At 44.1% G+C, this 22,192-nt stretch overlaps 1 protein-coding gene across 1 annotated transcript in view; it reads right to left on the bottom strand.

The window, feature by feature from the left end:
- Positions 1–2,287: 2,287 nt before the first annotated feature.
- SLC41A3 (solute carrier family 41 member 3) overlaps positions 2,288–22,192 on the bottom strand; it is a 30,646-nt gene continuing 10,741 nt past the window's right edge. The window contains 8 exon segments of the mRNA XM_030207244.1: positions 2,288–2,570; positions 3,091–3,239; positions 6,756–6,889; positions 9,950–10,039; positions 12,345–12,488; positions 14,967–15,105; positions 17,466–17,610; positions 22,038–22,109. Of these exon segments, the coding sequence (XP_030063104.1) occupies positions 2,403–2,570; positions 3,091–3,239; positions 6,756–6,889; positions 9,950–10,039; positions 12,345–12,488; positions 14,967–15,105; positions 17,466–17,610; positions 22,038–22,109 (1,041 nt within the window). The 3' untranslated portion in view covers positions 2,288–2,402.

Genomic DNA, 22,192 nt, shown 5'->3' with positions numbered 1-22,192 from the left:
GGTGTAGTGGGACTGTCTCTCTTTGTTAAATTGTACAGCGCTGCGTAACCCTGTAGTAGTAGTAGTAGAGGTGCTTGAGGATAGGATAATATCACACGCAGGAGACAAATCAAATTCCACCACCTCAGTTGGCTCCTCGATCCCACAAAACTCAAGATCTCCTGCAAGTGCAATACAAAATAGTCCATGGGCCAGATGAAGCCGCTACCGGTACCTCAAGGGAATGAATTGGGACTTCAGCTTCCACTTGCCAGGATGAGGAAACAATCAAAAATCTGGGTAAGATAAGGCGGTGGCCTAATGTCTGCCATTGTACAAGTCAACAACGATGCACATCTGTCTTTTGTTGCTTTTAAAGTTTGCTAAAATATTTTATGTGCTGAAATTTTCAGCACACATTAAAATAGTTTTGCACATACTTAAACATCTCAATTGTCAGAGACATTAACTCCAGTTCTGGTCATAAGCATCTAAATTTGTGTACTTTTTTTCACACCAGGGCTGCAATGTTTTCCCAAAATAATGAGTTTAACAGTACTACAGGCTTAACTTGTCAAGGGCAACTTCACATATCAGGTCGGCATACAATAAGTATTTTGTTCTTTTACAGAACTATTAGTAAAATAGTTGCATTTCGTATACAGCTTCCTAGGGTGATCATATAGTTCAGTGGCAGTGTTGCAGGCTACCACATCGAGGGCTTTGCTTTAAGTTCTGGCTCAGTTCTTCTCTGAGCTCTTGTGGGGGAGGGGGGAGTTCATTACTACTGTCATTCTGTAGAGCCTGGACTTAGGGTCCTTATTCATGGTTCCAGTTCCGGGACATTTGCAACACTGAATTGGGAAGGGAAATCCTCAAGCTGTTGTGAATGAAAAGTCATAGCACTAGTTCCCTGCTCTGGTTGTAACTGTGCTGAAAGCCTAAAAGAACAGCAGAAACCCACTGGATTTAAGACAGACCGACCCACCCCTCTGCTTTACCTTCTGCAGACCCTGCAGCTGAGTTTATTTGTTGCATTTGTATCCCACATTTCCCCACCTATTTGCAGGCTCAATGTGGCTTACATAGTACCGTGATAGCGATCGCCAATTCCGGTGTGAGAAATACACTACGACCCTAGAGTGGACTGAACAGCTGTCACATGTATCGCTCACATAATATTGTATTAACTTTAACGTGTCCATGCAGAGAATTATCCTCAACACACACTTCCCTTGCCTCAGCAGATCTTTCTGTAAAACCCCATCTGTCCAGTCTCAAAAGCATGTTGCCAGCTCTGCACAAGCTCCAAACATTTGAATTATAGCATATTGTGTATAGGAACCATAACCCCAGCATCCCAAATATTTACATCATTGGTGAAATTGCACTTACTGTTTTAAAGTTATATACAAAAAAACACACACTTTTGGTTGGTACCAGATGTCAAATCCCAAATAATGTAAAAGTAAAGATGTTGAAAGTCACGAAACATAAATTATCAGTCAATTAGCCCCCCCACAACATCTTTCCAAACAAAACTTTAGTTGCACCAATGTACTTGGACAACAAGAAGCTGGTAAGTGTGTCTGCAGTGTGCACTACAGATGTTGGTTCCAGGTGTCCTGTAATAAAATCAGGTCCAATATTAGGATTTGAAGATTTCTATATTAGGAAAGGAATTTGGGGTTGGTTATCAATTTAGTCACCAAATGGCAAAGGAAGAATTGGGTGGGTGGATTTTGGCTGATAATTATTTAACTATATTAATTGTATTCAGATTTCATATTGCACCGTGCCTTGAGCAATTTGATAAGGTGCACAATCAAGCTAAAATTGTATTTGCTATTTAATGTCTTATTTACCAGCTACAAGGTACCATTCTTTAATGGACTCGTAAGTGACCAGATACCGTTACAGATTTAGCACTCAGCTTGATGCTTCTAGAAGTCTAACTTGTGACGCCCAGTTCTGGAGCTGCCCGCAAAGTTATCGGAACCCTGCATATCGCTGCTGAGACTAAAGGGGCTCCAATCCTGCCCTTTATGGAAAGATTCACTGTAAATGGTTCCCTTTTACTATTCTTATTTCGATTGTGCTGGGATGGAGATTTAGTCAAAATCTGCACAAGTACAAGAAATCTTGCTCCAGTTTTGCAACAAGCTTGGACTATTTTTCCTCAGTTTGGGCAAGAAATACGCCCTAGGAAAAAATTTAAGCAGCATTCAACGCTGCACAACCTTCGGTAACGTAAGCTTCAGACAGTCACCTCATCTGTTTTTTCTTGATTGTAAAATAATGCAACCCCTTCTTAAACACCATTTTTAATATACTCCTCCCCTCGGGGCTACAAAAATAGCTGATTTTGACAGGCTCACGCATGTGTTGGAGCACCGAGTCTAAGTCCTTCACTGCACAGTGCTTTAGTCGTTACCGAGAATCCAGACCATACGGAAGCAGAGAGCCAGCAAGCCCGTGCCCAGGAGATCTCCCAATGCTGTGAGGTAGGGAATAGAGAAGTTGTCAGGATCCAGGCCTTTTCTCCACATCAACCGTACAATCAGGTCCGCTGCGTACAGCAAAATGCCCACCTGACAGAAGAGAAAGAAACTTGTTAAGTGTCTCTAGTCTGGCTACTGATTTCCGGGGTCAGTACAGCAGGCCTCCACTTTTGCTTTTTCCTAGGGACTCTGGCTGTGCGAGAGCATTTTGGGGTGTTCTCTTTTAACATATACAGGTGTTTCAGAATTGCCTATCAACAGGCACTTTGCACAGTGAAAACATCATAAGTACGTTTCAGCACATGTGCAAAAGTGAAGCTCAGTGGAAGTTTCCTGGAGTGGCTGGAAATCGAGCCCTGGGCGCCAAGCTTCCTACAACCCCATCCTCAGGACACACCTAGCCAGTCAGGTTTTCAGGGTATCCACAATGAACAGGCATGAGATGAATCTGCATATATGAAGCTCTATCTCATGCATATTCACTGTGTATATCCTGAAAACCTGACTGGATGTGTCCTGAGCACAGGTGTTGAGAACCCCTGCTATAAAGGGATCACCGTGGCATTATAACACATTCATTTGTCTCTCGCCGTCTTGAGGCAACGCTTACCTGCAGCAAGGCAGCCGCCAGGTAGAAGAGGACGAAAGTACGAGTTACGGCTATGTGACCTCCCTGCAGTAGCTTAATCGTGTAAAGGAAAACCAGGTGACCAGGGACAACCAGGAGAAACAGGACTCTGGAGGATTTGGAATTTACACCTGAAAGAGAGGAGACCAGAAAGAGACTGATGCTGGCTGGCTTTAGTCAGTGTTTCGTTGTCCTGTTTTCACTACTGTTCATTTCGTTTGTGTCTTGGAGGTAGGCTGTGGACTCCTTGCAGCTCACGTTTTTTTGTTGAAATCTAGTTTGGAGAAATCTTTACAGTATAGGATGCAGTCAATCATCACCAATGCTATAGGTGGAAAGGAATTATATGTTATCCCTCCATCAAAACCTGAAAACACATTTATTCTGTATATTTTGAGGGGGATACTTGGATTTCTTATGTTATGGATTCTTTTAAATGTAATTCTAGCATCTGCATTTTATATCTTGTTGTAATCCACTTGGAACGTTTTGGTACAGATGGAATACAAATGTCTAAATTAATTAAATTATATACTGAAGCTTTGCTGTTTCCTGAACTCGGTTTTAACTGGATAGCATGCAATGAGGTTTTTAGCAGTTCACAGTAGCCTGGCTCAGAGCAGGAAAAACAAGACACCATCTACCAAGTTTACCGGAAGCAACACGTCCACAGAAATAAAGTCTCAGTAACAAACATAGAAACATGATGGCAGATAAAGGCCATATGACCCATCCAGTCTGCCCATCCTCTGTAACCCCTAATTCTTCCTGTTCCTAAGCGATCCCACATGCTTATCCCATGCCTTTTTAAATTCTGGAACAGTCCTCGACTCCACCACCTCCACCGGGAGGCCATTCCACGCCTCCACCACCCTTTCTGTGAAATAATACTTCCTTAGGTTACTCCTAAGCCTATTCCTTCTTAACTTTGTCATATGCCCCCTCATTCCAGAGCTCTCCTTCATTTGAAAAAGGCTCTGTTCCTGTATATAAATGCCCTTGAGATATTTAAACGTTTCTATCGTGTCTCCTCTCTCCCTCCTCTCTTCCAGTGTATACATGTTGAGGTTCATAAGTCTGTCCCTATAATTTTTGCAACAAGGATTTAAGTAACAGCTACGTTCAAAGCTCCTGGCTGAAGATGCCCCATTATAGGCAAAGTGTGTTGGGGAAATGCAGGAAATGGTTTTATTATTTTTTTTAAGGGAGACAGTAACTGCAGAACATACATTTATTTATTTTTATTATGACGTTTATACCCCATATTATCCCAAACATACTCGAGTTCAATGTGACTAACAGTAAATGAACAAGAGACAAGGTTTACAAAGCCTTAAACAAAATATCAAATGTAGACCATTGATGGCCAGTTGCAGTCTAAGATACTCCATCAATGGACAGAAACTTCTCAAAGAGGAGAGTTTTTTTCAGTCTTTGACGAAATATCAAGTAATCATGCTGACTCTTGATTGCCATTGGCAGTGAGTTCCACTGCTTAACACCCTGGTATCTAAAGTCTGCGGAGTAAACCAACTTATAACGCACTGTCTTGCAATCTGGAAGATGAAGTCTAAGGTAGTCCCTAGAACCAGAGGTTATATTGCGTAGGGGAATAGTTATTAAGGGCTGCTTGTAATCTGGTGTCATGCCATATAATTTTTAAGACAAAAAACACATAATTTAAAAATAATCCTGGCTTTAATGGGCAACCAGTGCAGCTTGCATAATAATGGAGTGGCTGTATTTATTTTATTTATTTGTAGCATTTGTATCCCACATTTTCCCACCAATTTTGCAGGCTCAATGTATCAAAACGTGACACCTTGAGGACAAGCCTAATTGCACCCTCCTTTACATCCAGCATAGATGGAATTGCAGTAATCAAACTGAGTTAAAACCAAGGATTGAACTAGCAGTCTAAAGATGTCTGGCAAGAAATATGATCTGATTCTCCTCAGCTTCCAAAGAAACGTGATGGGTTTTTTTCACTACTGAGGAAACCTGAGGCTCGAACATGAGGTGAAAGTCAATTAATATACCCAGTACCCTAAGCGTAGAGTCTAGGAGGGGTACGACACGTCACAAACTACCTCCAGTTCAGAAAAGACCTAAAGACCTACCTCTTCAGGAAATTCTGAGTAAAATATGCATTAATCATTCTGGAACTGTTTGCCTAAGACCCCATCGGGGCAGACAAATACCCAGCTCTTTACTTCAATCTCTAGGAGGCCAAAGGAAAGAAATCCACACACACCACCAATAAAAAAAATATAGATCAAAGGCCTTTGGGAGAGAGAACGGAGGGTCTCACATAACGGCAGTGAGGCCACCCAGAACTGTCTGAAAATCCCTCAGGTCCTCTGCTCTTTTATTAAGAATGCATTAAGTCATAAATTAACTGGTTACATCACAAATCATGGGACACAAACTTTGAAAAATCATTGGCTAGATTATATTCTGCTTACATCTGCAAGTTCAGGTATTCAGGGTACTTTCCAAAACTGCTAGTGGTTCCAGTAAAATTCTAACATTTATAGGAATGCGGAACTATCATACATTACTCCATACATCTTCTGTATGCTCAGACATCTGCATGCATTGCATTCACTTCCCTGTTCTCTTCCAAACATGTGTATGTCTAATAAAAGTTTCCTGCATCTGGTAAAGACAGTATTTAGTAATTTTCCATCTTATTTAATATACTAACATTTAACCTCTAATATTCCTATTAATGGGGGGGACCATTATTTTCAACTATAACCTTAATATCATCAGAAGAACAACACACAACACACAACACAATCTCTAACTGTAACTCATCTTTTCATTTAAGAAATTAACTAAGACATATCTTACCAAGAAACCCACTGACTATTTCATAAGCACTAATAGTTATCTCGCCAACCACTGTAAAACACAGCATCAAACAACCTTGTAAATGTAATTGAATCAATGTAGTCTCTAACAACTGTTAAATGTAAGCCACATTGAACTGAAATTTGTTTCTGGATAATTGTGGGATATAAGAAAGCAAGAATGAATGGATGGATAGATGGAGAGTAAAATTATTATATGCAGTACATGGAAGACAACAGGATAAAGAAAAGGGCGGGGCCAAATCCAAATAATGTTGGAACCGAGCTCCTTGTGTCAGCTGAGCTAGTATTCAGCTCTGCTGCCTGATTCCCTTGTGATTCACTGAGTTGGATGAACAGGAGGTGAAGATAACTGCATTGATGTTACAACAGTGAGACTTAGTTTTCAACAGCCACACAATAACTGTTTATAACATGATTAATGTGGGTGCTTTCATGGTAAATCTATAGCACTGTGTGGCCATGTATCAGTCTGAGTCACCAAGGCTGTTCAATGGTGAAGAACTCACTTGATCCTTTAAATCAGTGGTCCTTGGGAAACACCCAGCCAGTCAGGTTTTCAAGCATGAATATGCACGCACTGCCTCTTTGGTATGCAAATCTCTCCCATGCATATTCCATGTGGCTATCCTGAAAACCCAATGGGCTGTGTGTGCCTGAGGACCAGGCCGAGAATTATGTTCTGGGAAGGTTGAGAACATGTCCATAGCTGCGACCTAAAGAGGCACCAGGATAAGCATATCCAGTCTGACACTGAAACCTCCTCCCTACCTGAGGAGAAGAATGATGTGCAGGGATTGGGCCAGTATTGTCTCATCTTGTGTGGAAGGACCCCAGGCAAGCTCCAGAAGTGCAGGAACGTTGAGATACGACTGGCTTGAATGGCTACCAGATTTCCCCAACCCCTGTGGGCAAAAACCTAAACAGTCAGCATTCTGTCAGCAGGTCTGCCAAAAGCACTAATCATTGTCTATTTATATCCAGCTTTACATCTAAGCTGTCAGGGCAAATCACAGCCGGATTGGCTGAGCTACAAAAAGGGAAAGTTCTTGTAATTATGCCAAAGTCCTTTTACCTTTATTTACAGTACAGATGTAAGAAACTTGAACGTTCCTTCAGCAATTATTCAAAACTCCAGAGGGAATTTCTTTTGAAACAGAAACTAGAAAGCAGGTGCTGATTTCAAGATGGATTCTCAACTGCGTTCATCAGACACCCCTTTCCTCTACCTTCTACAGCTGCTGCAGCAGGAGGACAGGAGTTTCCAGAGACTATCAAAGGCTTTCTAATTAATTACAATGTGTGGGAAAATATCATGTATGATCTATACAATCCTTTTGATCTAGTTCCCAGGACGGCTTCTCTCTTCTGACTGTGTGTTTTTATTTTAGTTAATGAGGCCACCAGTCTCGTGGTGTTGTATCCACTCATGCTTTCTGTTAACATTCGTTTTCACTGTTAAAGCCATAACAAACAGTTCAGTCTTTACCAGGTGATAGGACGAACACTTTGGAATTCAAAATTCTCAAGACCATGTTCCCTTTCTAGTGGGGTGCTACAGGGTTCACTGTGGCACCTGCCTTATTTAATATATTCCTGCTCCCTTGGCGACTCTAATGCAATCTTTAGGGTTGATGCTATATATATATATATATATATATATATATATATAAAATGTTTTGTACATTTTTGGGATCTTGCCGGGTATTTATGACCTGGATTGGCCACTGTTGGAAACAGGATGCTGGGCTCGATGGACCTTTGGTCTTTCCCAGTATGGCAATACTTATGTACTTAGATGGTATTCAGATACTGGCTTTTTTTTATTCCTGGGATGAACGTTCATTGGCTATATTGAACTCTTGTTTTGAACAAATTTACCATCTTAATAATGGCTTTTGGACTTTTAGGGAATTATCCAAACCTTTTTTAAACTCTGCTAAGCTAACTGCGTTCAACGCATTCTCTGGCAATGAATTCCAGAGTTTAATTACACATTGACTGAAGAAATATTTTCTCCAATTTGTTTTAAATTTACTACTTAATAGCTTCATTGTGTGCCCCCTAGTCCTAGTATTTTTGGAAAGAGTAAACAAGCGATTCACATATACCTGTTCGACTCTACTCATCATATCTCCCCTCAGCCGTCTTTTCTCCAAGCTGAAGAGCCCTAGCCGCTTTAGCCTTTCCTCATAGGGAAGTCGTCCCATCCCCTTTATCATTTTCATCACCCCCCTCTCTACCTTTTCTAATTCCGCTATATCTTTTTTGAGATGCTGTGACCAAAATTGCACACAGTATTCGAGGTGCCGTAGCATTTTTGATTTCCATTCCTTTCCTAATAATTCCTAACATTATATTTGCTTTCTTAGCCACTGCTGCACACTGAGCAGAAGGTTTCAACGTACCATCAACAATGACACCTTGATCCTTTTCCTAGGTAGTGATTCTAAAGCAAACATTAACACCAAAGTTTTGCCTGCCAAACACTGTAAGCTAATCATATACAAATTTAAAGCACCCAGAACTTACATAGAAACATAGAAAAATGTAGGCAGATAACAATCGTGTGGCCTATCCAGTCTAATCCAAAAAAACACCGCACTAGGTGTGGAGGTATCACGCAGAGTGTGGAGGTGCACTTAATCCCACGAAACAAAGTAAAGGGAAACAGAGGAGGGGGGGGGGGGGGAGATAGGCTCTTCCAAACAATGGAGAAGACGTATGATTGTAAGTAAAAAATGAAGTTTATTACAACAACTGACTCAACACAGCCGTGTTTCGCCTTAGCTTATTGATTAGCTTTCTGTTTGTATTATTTATGTTCTATATTTGTTTTCATAGACTCCTGAAGAAGGTGCTATGGCGCTGAAACACGGCTGTGTTGAGTCAAGTTGTTGTAATAAACTTCATTTTTTACTTACAATCATAAGTCTTCTCCATTGTTTGGGAACAGCCTATCTTCCCCGCCTATCCAGTCTACCCATCCATGCCATCTACTCTTCCTATCACTCCCTTAGAGATCCTGTGGACTTGTTCCAAGCTCTCTTGAATTCAGATACTGTTATGTGCACTAATTGGGACAAACATACCAGACTCATGCACACAAGGTTCTTTGCTGAGGGCAACTAGTTCTTTGTGCACATCCAAACAAAACGAAAGTGTCGGCACACATCTGTGCATGTGCTGGAATTGCTATTCTACAGAGGAATATCGGCATCACAAAAATTTCTTGGGCGTAAAATTTTAGCGATGTCGATATTTACGTGTAGAACAATGTTCCAGCACATGCACAGAACCACTTGGATCTGCACACAGAACCGTCACCTCCTCTTCTTTCTCAAACAGCTGTGGGCCCTGTTATGCTTGCAGCAAAAAGAAGAAATTGGCAATAAATCCTCACAGACACAATTGCAGAAGGATGAGGTAGCTCTTCTACATCTCCTCAGACCTGCTGTTCAGGGTCTTGCTTGTGCTCGCCTTAAAGTCTTCTGCGCACTTCTCTGCGTTGGGGCCGAATAGCTGAAAGCCTCATTACCATTCATTTTAATATGCTGTGCATTGGTGTCTAATATGAGGTTTGTGCAGGGTTAGCTTCTATGCAAAACCCTTTTCTGCATTATGAATCTGCAAATCTGTGGCGTGGACATCAGGTTACCCATGTCCTAGCTTTCTGCATTGGCCCCTGTGCGAGCCACTAGGCTACTCTCAGCTCCTACAATTAGAACCACATCAATAACATTCCCATCCCATCGTCTTATCTCAGCAGCTGAGGGGAAATGCTTGCTTTTCCTGTTTTAACTTATTGGTATGAATGTCTCCTAAATAAATTGCCTCATCCTGAATGAGTCCTGCAATCTGGCTATCTGATCTGGAAACATCTGGCTCATTCTAACAAGGATCCCCATAGAAACACTGGGAGGAAAAGGGCAGCATATCGACACACAGTTACAATAAATTCAAACGGAACCTCCCATTGTATCACCGGTGTGAAGACAGCCATCCCTTCAAAGGTTAGGATCTGTTACGTTTTGTCCAAAATAAGTCCCCCAATGCTACAACACAAGAGAAACAGAGGGAAAGACATTTCTAATCTAGGAATGTAAAACGCACACCCTTGTTCCCTTCTGGAAGCTATAGGAACAAATTAAATGTACTGTCAGCAGAGAAGATGGTAAGACCAGAAGAGTGAAAGGAAGTAAAATCACTACAGAAGCTGGTATCTCTTCCTGAAGTGACCTGCGACCGGTGAGCAGCCTCCTTTGCAGACATTATTACAAGTCTTGGGGGTAGAATGCAACATTTACAAGTCTGAGTTGTAGAAATTTCATTTAAATACCACTTTTCTATTGCAAAGTTGTGTACAGCAGTGAGTCTGTGTCTCGCCATTTCTCTCTACCGTTAACAGCTTTGCTAAGCTAAGTGGAGCAGGGGAGCAACTGAAGGTGGCATTCATGCATTTGTTTAAATAGGGCTCTTAATACAGAGAGGAAAATTTCCAGTAGTGTAGCTGACTGCAAAATGAATGTTTGGGATTGTCAAACACCGGGTGCTGCATTAATTGCTCTAAATACTGTTGCTGCTATCCTGCTTATTTTCGAAGGAGAGGGCGGCCATCTTCCGAAAGATGGACGCCTATCTTGTTCGATACACGGTTGGTTCCACCCCTTCCCGGGCCGGCCCCGGAGATGGGCGCCCCTGTTTGATTATGCCCCTCCATGTGACCAGATATTCACAAGTAACTTTAGCCATTACAAAACAAGGCACTAACTTACACGTTAATCAGCTTGTAAGTTACAAGCATTTTTTTTTACAATGTAAGTTTATGTGCTGAATTCAAAATGTGCCCTGGGTCACCTGAGTTTATGCATGTCAAAAATATGTATGTTTTTAGACAGAAGTACACACAAGTATCCCTCATATGGATTTTCAACTCTGTTTTAAGGGGTATTTCAAACGTTTCACCCAAGTGGCAAAGTGCATGAGTACTTTTACCCACAAATCTTGTACCACTTTTCCCAGGGAAAGCCCCTCTGAAAACTCGCCTAGAACCAAAATACTCCCAGACTTCTGCATCTGATTGTTGTGGCAGGTTGAATCTCTCTAGAGTGGAGGGGTAGCGTAATGTTAGATCAGGGGAGCGAGAACCACGGTTCAAATCCCACTGATGCTCCTTGTGACCTTGAGCAAGTCACTTTACCCTCCACTACTCTAGCAACCAACTTTGACTATGAGCCCTTTGGGACAGGGACCAAGTAATGTACCTGAATTTAACTTGCCATTTCCAGGATGAGGAGAGATATAATTGAGGTCTACAAATCCTGAGTGGTGTAGAACGAGTAGAAGTGAATCATTTTTTACTCGTTCCAAAAATACAAAGACTTAGGGGAGGACACTCAATGAATTATATGGAGATACTTTTAAAACAAATAGGAGGAAATATTTTTCACATCAACGAATAGTTAAGTTCTGGAAGTCTTTGCAGGAGGATGTGGTAATGGCGTTTAGAGTATCTGGGTTAAACAAGGTTTGGACAAGGTTCCTGAAGACAGTCTGCTATTGAGACAGACATGGGGAAGTCACTGTTTGCCCTGGGATAGGTAGCATGGAATGTTGCTGCTCTTTGGGATTCCGCATGGTATGTGTAGCGCTTTAGAACTGTCAAATAGTAGTAGTAGTAGTAGTATTTGGGATTCCGCATGGAAAGTTACTACTATTTGGGATTCTGCATGGAATGTTGCTACTCTTTGGTATTCTGTTTGGAATGTTGCTACTATTTGGGATTCCGCATGGAATGTTGCTACTATTTGGGATTCTGCATGGAATGTTGCTATTCTTTGGGATTCCGCTTGGAATGTTGCTACTATTGGGATTCCGCCTTGGAATGTTGCTACTATTGGGATTCCACATAGAATGTTGCTACTATATGGGATTCCGCATGGAATGTTACTACTTTGGTATTCCATTGGAATGTTGCTATTCTTTGGGATTCCGCGTGGAATGTTTGCTACTATTTGGGTTTCTGCCAGGTACTTGTGACCTGGATTGGCCACTGTTGGAAACAGGAAACTGGGCTTGATGGACTATTAGTCTGACCCAGTGTGCTATTCTTATGTTCTTTTGATTTCACCCAAACATGCCTCAAGAAATGCCTCCCTAAATAAGGGTACAGAAGTGCACATGCTTTCAGCCACATTTAAAGGGGCATTTGTGAAACCTTAATTTTAACCAGGTAAACAGATGTTTCCTTGGGTCGACGTCTTTGAAAACTGTTCTTTACACATTTAAGTCCCAGCAAAGCTTTGAAAAATGCTCCCTATCATGAAGCAGACGTGTAAAGGGAAGGTGACCTCTGCTGACCTGCTGATGGACATTGCCACAATAACCGGTTGCCATCCGGACTTCAGCACTTTGCTAATTGATGGGTTCTGCTTGGCAACAGCGACCCACAGAGGAATAAGAATAATGAAAATGGTACATATCACTGGAGAGAGGTAGACATATCTGTGAAGGAGGAAAGACAAAACAGTGAACAGCACCATACAAAGAAAACGGGTCCATAAGCCATTTCCTGTGAGTAAAACATTATTGCAGGCCCAGAAGAAGGATCAACACAGCTGTCACAGCTGGAGGTGAGGCAGGAACTCTTCCCCTCACTACTTCTTATCCTGTGAGCACATGAAGATGTCTTTTAACCTCCTACACTTAACCCTCTACCTCCTGTACTTCACAAGTTTCATATCTACCCAGGCTTGATGCAATGCACTGGCAGCGAAATGACTGCACATCGATTTCCACATCAGGGATGGCTGCGGTTCGTTTTTCCGAACACTGGGACACTGGTTCACTGGAGCTTTCAGCGATACTCTCATGGTAAGTAAAATAGAACGGGTGGTGCAAGGACTTTGTTTACAAAGCTACATTAATCTTAAAGGGACCCAAGAAGTGCAGTGAAAGAACTTGTCTCGCAGTGACGTACGTCAGCGGATCACATCTAACAGAGAGATCTGGACTTGATTATAGATCCAATTATTCACTCTGAGCTCAAGGCAAATTTCATATAGGGTACAGTAGGTATTTCCCTGCTCCAGAGAGCTTTCCCAATGTCTAAGCTACGTTATAGCAGAAATATCAATTATTGTCAATAATGCAGCTCAATACAAAAGAAATTAAAAAATCTTTGCCTAAAGCACATACAAAACATAATGAAATTCTCTGTATGCAACTGAATAATACAGCTTGTGTTAAACTTTGCAAATTGCATTATTCATAGAAGGCTAACAAATGCTACAGGTGGCATAAACTTTTCCCCCCGGAACAATATAAGATGGACTAAAAATACCCCCCACCCCAGCGGAAATGCATTGGTGAGGAGGGGCATGTCCCTTTACTCGTCATACTCTCACAAGGTAGAGAACAGTATAAAGTAAAAATGTTACCTCTCCCACCCCCCTGTCCCCCTCTCCCCCCTGTACCTAGTGCGAGCAGTCCATTTTCAGTACTGTTTGGGGTTGAGGCAACATCATCTTTGAAAGTGAAGTCACTGGGGCAGAAGGCACTGGGGATCTCTTTCCTCACCAGACCCCCAGGGATAGTTGGTAGGTACTAGAAAAGCAGGGGGAAGTGGGAAAGGTAGCCTATAATTGGCGAACAAGGGACAGGGACTTAGGTGTTTACATGTTTGTACTACTGCACCACCAATTTTGCCCTGGGAGTGGGGGCATTTTTAGTCCTCCCATGTGCTTTTCTAGCAAAAAAAGGTGCCGGTACTCAAATGCTAGGCCACCCTTCAGGGTGGGGTGATACTGAGGGGACCCGCCCCACAATAGCCAGACCCCAGTGTTGCCAGGTGGGCGGTTTTTACCGCCCAATTGGGCGGGTTTTCGCCAGCGCGGCGGGAAAATTTTCGCCCAGCCGCGGGATGCGGTTTTTTGGGTGGTTTCTCGTTGCCGGCTGTGCAAGTTCGGCGTTTTTTTCCAGGGCTTCTATTGGTCCAATTCGGTCCAATAGAAGCTTTTCCAGGGCTTCTATTGGTCCAATTTGGTCCAATAGAAGCTTTTTCCGGGCAGGGATGACGTAGGGGGGCGGGGCTAGTGACGTGGGAGGCGGGGTTAATGACGTGGGAGGCGAGGTTAGTGACGAGGATTGGCTACGGGCGGTTTTGGGTCAATTTTACCAGACACTAGAAAAGGTGCCAGTACTCAGTACCCCCTCAAAAAAAGCCCTGGTCCTCTCTCAGCCACATATCAGTATCACTGGTGAGCTGTGTCCTCGCTAATCCTGCAAATTACTACTACAGCTTAGACTGTGCGATGTTCCCAACTGCAGCAATACAGATATTAACCTTTTGAAAAACACCCCCCACCCCGTATGTGTGCGTTAGAAAATATTCCCAGAGTTCTAGGACACACGTTTACATGAGGTATATCGGGGGGGGGGGGGGGAGGCGGGGGAGAGAATTAACATTTTCTACAAACATTTACCAAACAATGCTCAGATTATCACCCAGTCCCCCCCACAAACAGCTGGTACAAATCTGTGCATGTAGTTTTGGCCAGGTAAATTTTTAAGGGAACAATTTTCCCTCTGAAAATTGGTGTAAAGTCTGTGGGTAGAAATACTGGCAGACTCTGTACTCGAGTGCCCAGTTTGAAAGCTGCCCCTTATAAATGACACTTATTTGGGCAGACTTATGCGGTCTGTGCCAGAGCTGGTGGTTGGGAGGGCGGGATAGTGCTGGGCAGACTTATACGGTCGTGCCAGAGCTGGTGGTTGGGAGGCGGGGATAGGGCTGGCCAGACTTATACGGTCTGTGCACTGAAGAGGGACAGTACAAATAAAAAAGTAGCACATATGAATTTATCTTCTTGGGCAGACTGGATGGACCGTGCAGGTCTTTTTCTGCCGTCATCTACTATGTACTATGTTACTATTTAGAATACTCCCCAAACCTTCAGTTAGTTCTACACCGTACCTATGTACTTGAAAAGCATGCTGCTAATTCCTGCCAGCAGTGAAAGGGTGATCAGGTCTCCGAGGCTGGCTGCTATTGGGGTGGCAACATTGTCGGGGTTTATTCCCACTTTCATGGAGCCAATAATCACTAAAATCATGACCAGTCCTAAAGTGAGTTCAGAGAGAAGAGATATGAGTTAATTATCACCTAAGTATCCATGTCACCCATAAAGGACATACTGACCAGTAGCGTAGCCAGGAATTTTTTTGTCTCCCTGTGCACCTCCTCCCCCCAATCCCCGGTACCTTAAAATCATCTCTGCTGCAGTCTTCACCTGGGCAGTGGTAGTGGCACTCATAGGCTGCCCGTGGCCAGCTCAGAGACGTCCTGCCCCTTCTGACACAACTTCTTGTTTTGTGAAGATGGAACGGTTCAGAAAGGAAGTCCTAGTGCAGGCCGCAGGCAGCCTATGAGTTATCACTGCCGCTGCCTGGACACAGATTGCTGCGAGATTATTTAAAGGTACGGACGGGGGATGTTGAGCACATGCACTTGATATGAATACGCCACTGATGCTGACATCCCAGAGCAAGAGCCTAGACAAAAATCTGTACTGGATTCACAATGTATTTCCACTGTGGCCAGCCCTGGGGTTAGATCTGCTGGGGCCCAGCCCAGAAATTTTTAGGGGCCCCAAAGCCAACTGGCAGCTGCACTTTCTTCAACTTGTGGCAGATTTAGGGTCCTCTGTGGAACAGGGCAATTGCCATGTTTGCACCCCAGCAACACCAACCCTGACGCTCCAGTACTGCTCAGAGAAACAGTATACACCACCAAGACCACAGAGACCATCTCAGAGCAGAGTCTTGGCCTAAAACGCTGATAGCTGCCTCACAGTATGAGCGGGAAAAACCTTAAGATGGCAAAGTGACTCAATCTGTGTCCTAAATGTTTCCACTTCAAAGTTAGTCGTAGGGATTCCGCATGCGGTACCATTTCCACGCATATCTTAATACTGTTAATTTGGCTCTTAATTCCTGCTAAGGCTCACAGACCTTATTGAGCATTAATTGGAGCCAATTAAGTTACGTCCTATTCTACATCCCTGTGCCTAATTTCCATCATGGCTCAATTCAAAGACGGCGTGGCCAGGGAGGGGCATGGGGTGGATGGGGGGGGGGGGGGGGCGTGCCTGGAAATTAGAATACTATCATTACTACACCTAACTGCCGGAACTTCAGTGCCAGCCTTTTACGCCAGCCAAATAATCACGCCTAAAGTTCCACGTGAGAATGCGGACCAGCTAGTGTTCTATATAGACAGTTCCACGCGTTACTGCCGGTACAGCATTTGCGCTTAGTGGCATCGTCCCGGCTCCTGATTTTGGGCAGCCGTTACTGAATTCCCCCAATGTGCCCAGCAGACCAATATTGCGGTAAGTTTCTGTTTTACTGTTAATTTGAAGAACTGCACAGCTTTAAGTAAGAGGAGCAACTTTTTCCCAATGACTATTTCTACTCTGCATTCAGCTGTGACTTTGGGGAGGTTTTTTTGCCCATGATGAGGAGTAGATCCTTTTAAGACCAAGTAATTGGTCAACGGGATTGTTATGTTGCCTGTGGGAGCATACTTGACCCAGGCACCTTGAGACTTTTTCCTCCCTGTTACTCACAACTGATACCAAATTTGTTGAACATTTCGGATTGGCAGGCTAATTTCCTTTTTACAGTGCAGGGGGAGTCGTGAATTATTAGATAGCTTATACAAACAGAGACATGGCTACTCACTTCATGGAAAAGGCTACAGGATCGTGATCGTCCCTACACCACACGGAAACAAAAGGGGCTGAGGTTGTAGTGAAGACAGGTGTGCGGACTGGCAGCGGCTCAGGGTGGCAAAACTATCACAGAGGCTACACAGATGAAACTGTTCTGACTCACTATTTCAGTGCAGGGCATTAACCTGGGTAATAAAATCTAATGTAAAATCAACAAAAATTAAAACGAAATGTAAGTTAATTTGAGTGAATTAATTTTGTCTTGCATTGTACAGGGGCTGTCCTTTTGAGTTAAAGGAAAATTTATTGTACAGGGTCAGCCTTAAGCAGGGGCAACAGGGGTAGCCACATAGGGCCCTGTGCTCCTAGTGGCCCCACCCCAGCATGTCCCCCATCTCCAACCCCCAAGGGCTCAGGACAGCAGCATCAATTCGCATAGGCCGTCTGCCGCTGATCCCTGTCTCTGTGCCTTGCCTCCTTCTGACATAACTTCTTGCAGACAGCAGGCTCCAGGGTTGGTGGGGGATTTGCCTATGCTAATCGCTGCCAGTGCCCTGAGTCCCTCAAACCTCTAAGGAGAAATGCTATTTTAAGGTGGGGGGAGGGGACATACTGGATCACAAGGGCCCCCAGCTGCTCCTGTACAACCCTACAAACATACAGAGTTGCAAGAGGAATGCACATTCTAGAGAGAGAGAGAGACAGTCCCTGTCAGTGACAAATCAGACAGATGATATACAGAGCTTACCAAGGGACAGCGCAGCTATGAAGGCCGTGGTGACACTGCTGGCACAGAGCACCGCTGCCTGATCCAGACGCACATGACCTTTCGACACTGATCCCAGAAGAATTGCAGCAACAGCAGCTAAGAGCCCCACCACAGTGGCCTGTACCTGCCAACAGAAAACATAGCCACACTGGCTGAACCACGGAGTGTCCACAAGCCAAACACACACACACACGCTCAGGCACAAAGCAGGCGGGACTGGGGGCCAGAGGCACAAAGCTTACCCTGCTGTTAACGTTTGCTTTAGACCGGTTCGAGCCAATCTAAAGCAAGTGTTATGTAGCGAGCAATGCACAAAGGGGTTTTCCGTGGCTCTAACATGTGCCCTTAGCAGACACCAAGAATACCATGCAAAAAATGAGTTCATTAGTATTCTAAAGAGCATAACGGGGGATGCACAGCTCCAGAGCAGCCGTAATTTAACAAGCAAATTTTACGGCTGCTCTGGAGCTGTCGGAGAGGAGGGAAGCACAAGCAGGCAGTTGCAAAGGCTGCCAGTTTCTGCTTCCTACCTCACCTCCTGGTGCCGACCCCTCCCCAAGCTTAGTCCCACCATGAGTCCCCCCCTTCCAGCCAAGCCCCACTGCGAGCCCCCACCTAAATGTTTTTCAAAATTACGTAGTGGTCCAGATTAGCACCTAATTATTCATGTTAATTGGCTCGTAACATGTGTATCTCAGGATTGTGTGCAAATTTGAGAGCCCTTTATGTGACGTAAATGGTCACACCTAAACGCTGGACCTTTGCTTATATTTTTTAACGAGAATTACATGTATAATTGCCGACATCGAATTTGCGCTTAGCATGCAGCATCGTATACAACAGACACGAACAAAGGTAGAGAAGTAAGCAGAGTAGTGCATTTTAATTAGCATCTATTGAAATTGAAAGACATGGTCACCTTGCTACTGATGAACCAGCACACAGGATTATATCCTGGTCAGGCACAGGCTTCCCACTAAGGGGCTGATGCAGTAAACAGTGTTACCCTTTAGCAGGGCAGTGGAGTCAGGACAGCAAACCTTCGACTCCAATAGTGCTACTCTTTAGTGCAGCAAGGTATTCTTGATTTTCCAGATGCAAGAAATAGCATGGGACAATCAGTGTAAAATCTTTTCGCTGGCACCGGTGCCTCCTAGTGGCCAAGCACTACCATTGTACAAGGTGCTGGAAGCATCGCTCCTGCCGTCCCAGCTTGTGAGGAGGAGTGAGGAGGATAAGAAGTCTGGAGGCCTGAGTGGGCCATCAGGATTGCTTGTACGGTCAAGGGGGGAGGGAGGGATGAGATCCAGGGGACTCACTGGGCTAGCAGGGCCTTTTCGCAGGACCGGGTATGGGACAGGAGTTGGAGAGTCACCTTTGGGAATATCTGATGAATATTCAGATCTCTCTTCCTGTCGGTGCTGCAGAAATTCACCTGGTGCACCACAGGAAGAAAGATACAGTGGGGGAAATAAGTATTTGAATCCCTTGCTGATTTTGTAAGTTGCCCACTGACAAAGACAGTGAGCAGCCCATAATTGAAGGGTAGGTTATTGGTAACAGTGAGAGATAGCACATCACAAATTAAATCCGGAAAATCACATTGTGGAAAGTATATGAATTATTTGCATTCTGCAGAGGGAAATAAGTATTTGATCCCCCACCAACCAGTAAGAGATCTGGCCCCTACAGACCAGTAGATGCTCCAAATCAACCTCGGTTACCTGCATGACAGACAGCTCTCGGCAATGGTCACCTGTATGAAAGACACCTGTCCACAGACTCAGTGAATCAGTCAGACTCTAACCTCTACAAAATGGCCAAGAGCAAGGAGCTGTCTAAGGATGTCAGGGACAAGATCATATACCTGCACAAGGCTGGAATGGGCTACAAAACCATCAGTAAGACGCTGGGCGAGAAGGAGACACTGTTGGTGCCATAGTAAGAAAATGGAAGAAGTACAAAATGACTGTCAATCGACAACGATCTGGGGCTCCACGCAAAATCTCACCTCGTGGGGTATCCTTGATCATGAGGAAGGTTAGAAATCAGCCTACAACTACAAGGGGGGACACTTGTCAATGATCTCAAGCAGCTGGGACCACTGTCACCACGAAAACCATTGGTAACACATTACGACATAACGGATTGCAATCCTGCAGTGCCCGCAAGGTCCCCCTGCTCCGGAAGGCACATGTTGACGGCCCGTCTGAAGTTTGCCAGTGAACACCTGGATGATGCCGAGAGTGATTGGGAGAAGGTGCTGTGGTCAGATGAGACAAAAAATTGAGCTCTTTGGCATTAACTCAACTCGCCGTGTTTGGAGGAAGAGAAATGCTGGCCTATGACCCAAAGAACACCGTCCCCACTGTCAAGCATGGAGGTGGAAATGTTATGTTTTGGGGGTGTTTCTCTGCTAAGGGCACAGGACTACTTCACCACATCAATGGGAGAAGTGGATGGGGCCATGTACCGTACAATTCTGAGTGACAACCTCCTTCCCTCCGCCAGGGCCTTAAAATGGGTCGTGGCTGGGTCCCTTCCAGCACGACAATGACCCAAAACATACAGCCAGGCAACAAAGGAGTGGCTCAGGAAGAAGCACATTAGAGGTCATGGAGGTGGCCTAGCCAGTCACCAGACCTTAATCCCATTGAAAAACTTATGGAGGGAGCTGAAGCTGCGAGTTGCCAAGCGACAGCCCAGAACTCTTAATGATTTTAGAGATGATCTGCAAAGAGGAGTGGACCAAATTCCTCCTGACATGTGTGCAACCTCATCATCAACTACAGAAGACGTCTGACCGCTGTGCTTGCCAACAAGGGTTTTGCCACCAAGTATTAGGTCTTGTTTGCCAGAGGGATCAAATACTTATTTCCCTCTGCAGAATGCAAATAAATTCATATACTTTCCACAATGTGATTTTCCGGATTTAATTTGTGATGTGCTATCTCTCACTGTTACCAATAACCTACCTTCAATTATGGGCTGCTCATGTCTTTGTCAGTGGGCAAACTTACAAAATCAGCAAGGGATCAATACTTATTTCCCCACTGTATTTACTTGTGATGCAGCAAAATGGTCGTATATTACCACAGTGTATACGCTGTTTTTTTTTTCTGACAGTGCAACACTTTTTGACGCTGTGGTAATTTGCATGTCTTTACTACATCAGCAGTAAAAAAAAAAATGTTTACCATGTGTGTGTAAGACCTGTGTTCTGCAGTTAGCGCAGTGCTTACTGCATTCGAGGCCTAGACGAGGCAGTCAGGCAGTATAGGGGCCCAGGGAGGCTCAAAATGGAGCACCTTCCTCTATCCCTCTGGCGCTGGCAGGTGGCACTGTTTCACAAGCATTGGCAATGCCATATTAGACCCACTCAATTCGAGGTGCAGAGGCTCGTGGGCCACCAACATTCAGATTACTGTAACCTATAAACCGCCGCTCCTGTGTCTTTAAGGGCTGGGTCTGATGATGTGCTGCCACTCAGGTAACGGGTACTTGCCACAGGAATTAATGAGCCCTTTTCCATGTGCTGGGTATTTCACAGAATCCCACCTCCTCTCCCCCCCCCCCCCCCCCCCAGCTGCTCCTCCATCGCTGGAGGGGATTCCCTAGAAGCAGTCTGAAAGTTATGTCCAGTCTTGAGTAAGTTGGGGGCAGTGTTATCTTCTTTCAGTCTCCCACTTAAGGGCCGTCCTCAGGCTGCGGCACAGCAGTGTCAGAATCTGAGTTTGCCTTGTGGTTTCCTCTTGAATATAATGGGTCGAGATTTGGCCTTGTCAGGTTTCTTTAAGGATCAACTGAATCCTTTTCACCATCAAAGAATTTACTTGCATCCTGATATATCACCTAAGGCTCAGAAGCTCGAGAAAGGCATCTTAAATTACATCTTAGAAATTTGACTTTGGGGATGACTTTTTCCTAAAATATCCTAGGAGACGTTTTAATTACTTATCAAAGCAAGGATTATGTGCTTTAGGATCCTGTAAGTTCTTAGCGTGGAAGAACAGCTAGTTAGTAAGCAGATGTCAACAGTTCGTAGGCTCTTTAATGCTATGGTTGGGTGGGTAGTAAAAGTCATATAAGGGCCTATATTATAACAATTAAGCTGTTCATTTTCTTTTTATTATGTTGGTTTTTGTTCTCTCTCCTCCCCATATTACTTTGTTTCCTTAGGATAGAAGGCTGGCAAGTTCATCTTCATTGCTTGGTTTTGATGGTACAATTTCCCTCTCTAATGTATTTGGTTTTCCTAAACTGTGCATGAAAAAATCTTCAATAAATACAAAAGAATTGACTCTGTGTACCCCATCCTTTTTCAGGCCTCAGTGCACTCAAGACTACTCAGCAGAGAAAGATGGCTGCCATGATGGTGATGGAGCCTGATTGGCCAATCAGTGGCACAGAAGAAGCATTTCAAGGCGGTCCGTCCTATAAACGCTTGAACCAACAAGGCTTCCCAAAATCACCCAGGATTTGCTCTCTAGGAAGACAAGACCAAAGACAGAACCCATAAGGGGGGAAAACATAAAATAAAAGCTTACTAACCTGAATGAGAGCCAAGTTACAAGTAGCCAGTTTCCACTGCTCCCTGGTATCATCCATCTGCCCAGTATTTGCCTAAAGCGAAGAGGAATGCAAAATGTTTGTACAGGTCCATGTACGATTGACGACCTTTCAGGTACTGCCTTTCCTGTGTGTTA

The sequence above is a fragment of the Microcaecilia unicolor genome, chromosome 6 (assembly GCF_901765095.1).
Source record: "Microcaecilia unicolor chromosome 6, aMicUni1.1, whole genome shotgun sequence".
In the NCBI taxonomy this organism is placed as follows: Eukaryota; Metazoa; Chordata; class Amphibia; order Gymnophiona; family Siphonopidae; genus Microcaecilia; species Microcaecilia unicolor.
The sequence above is the reverse complement of the archived record's forward strand: the minus strand, read 5'-3'. Positions and strand labels throughout refer to the sequence as shown.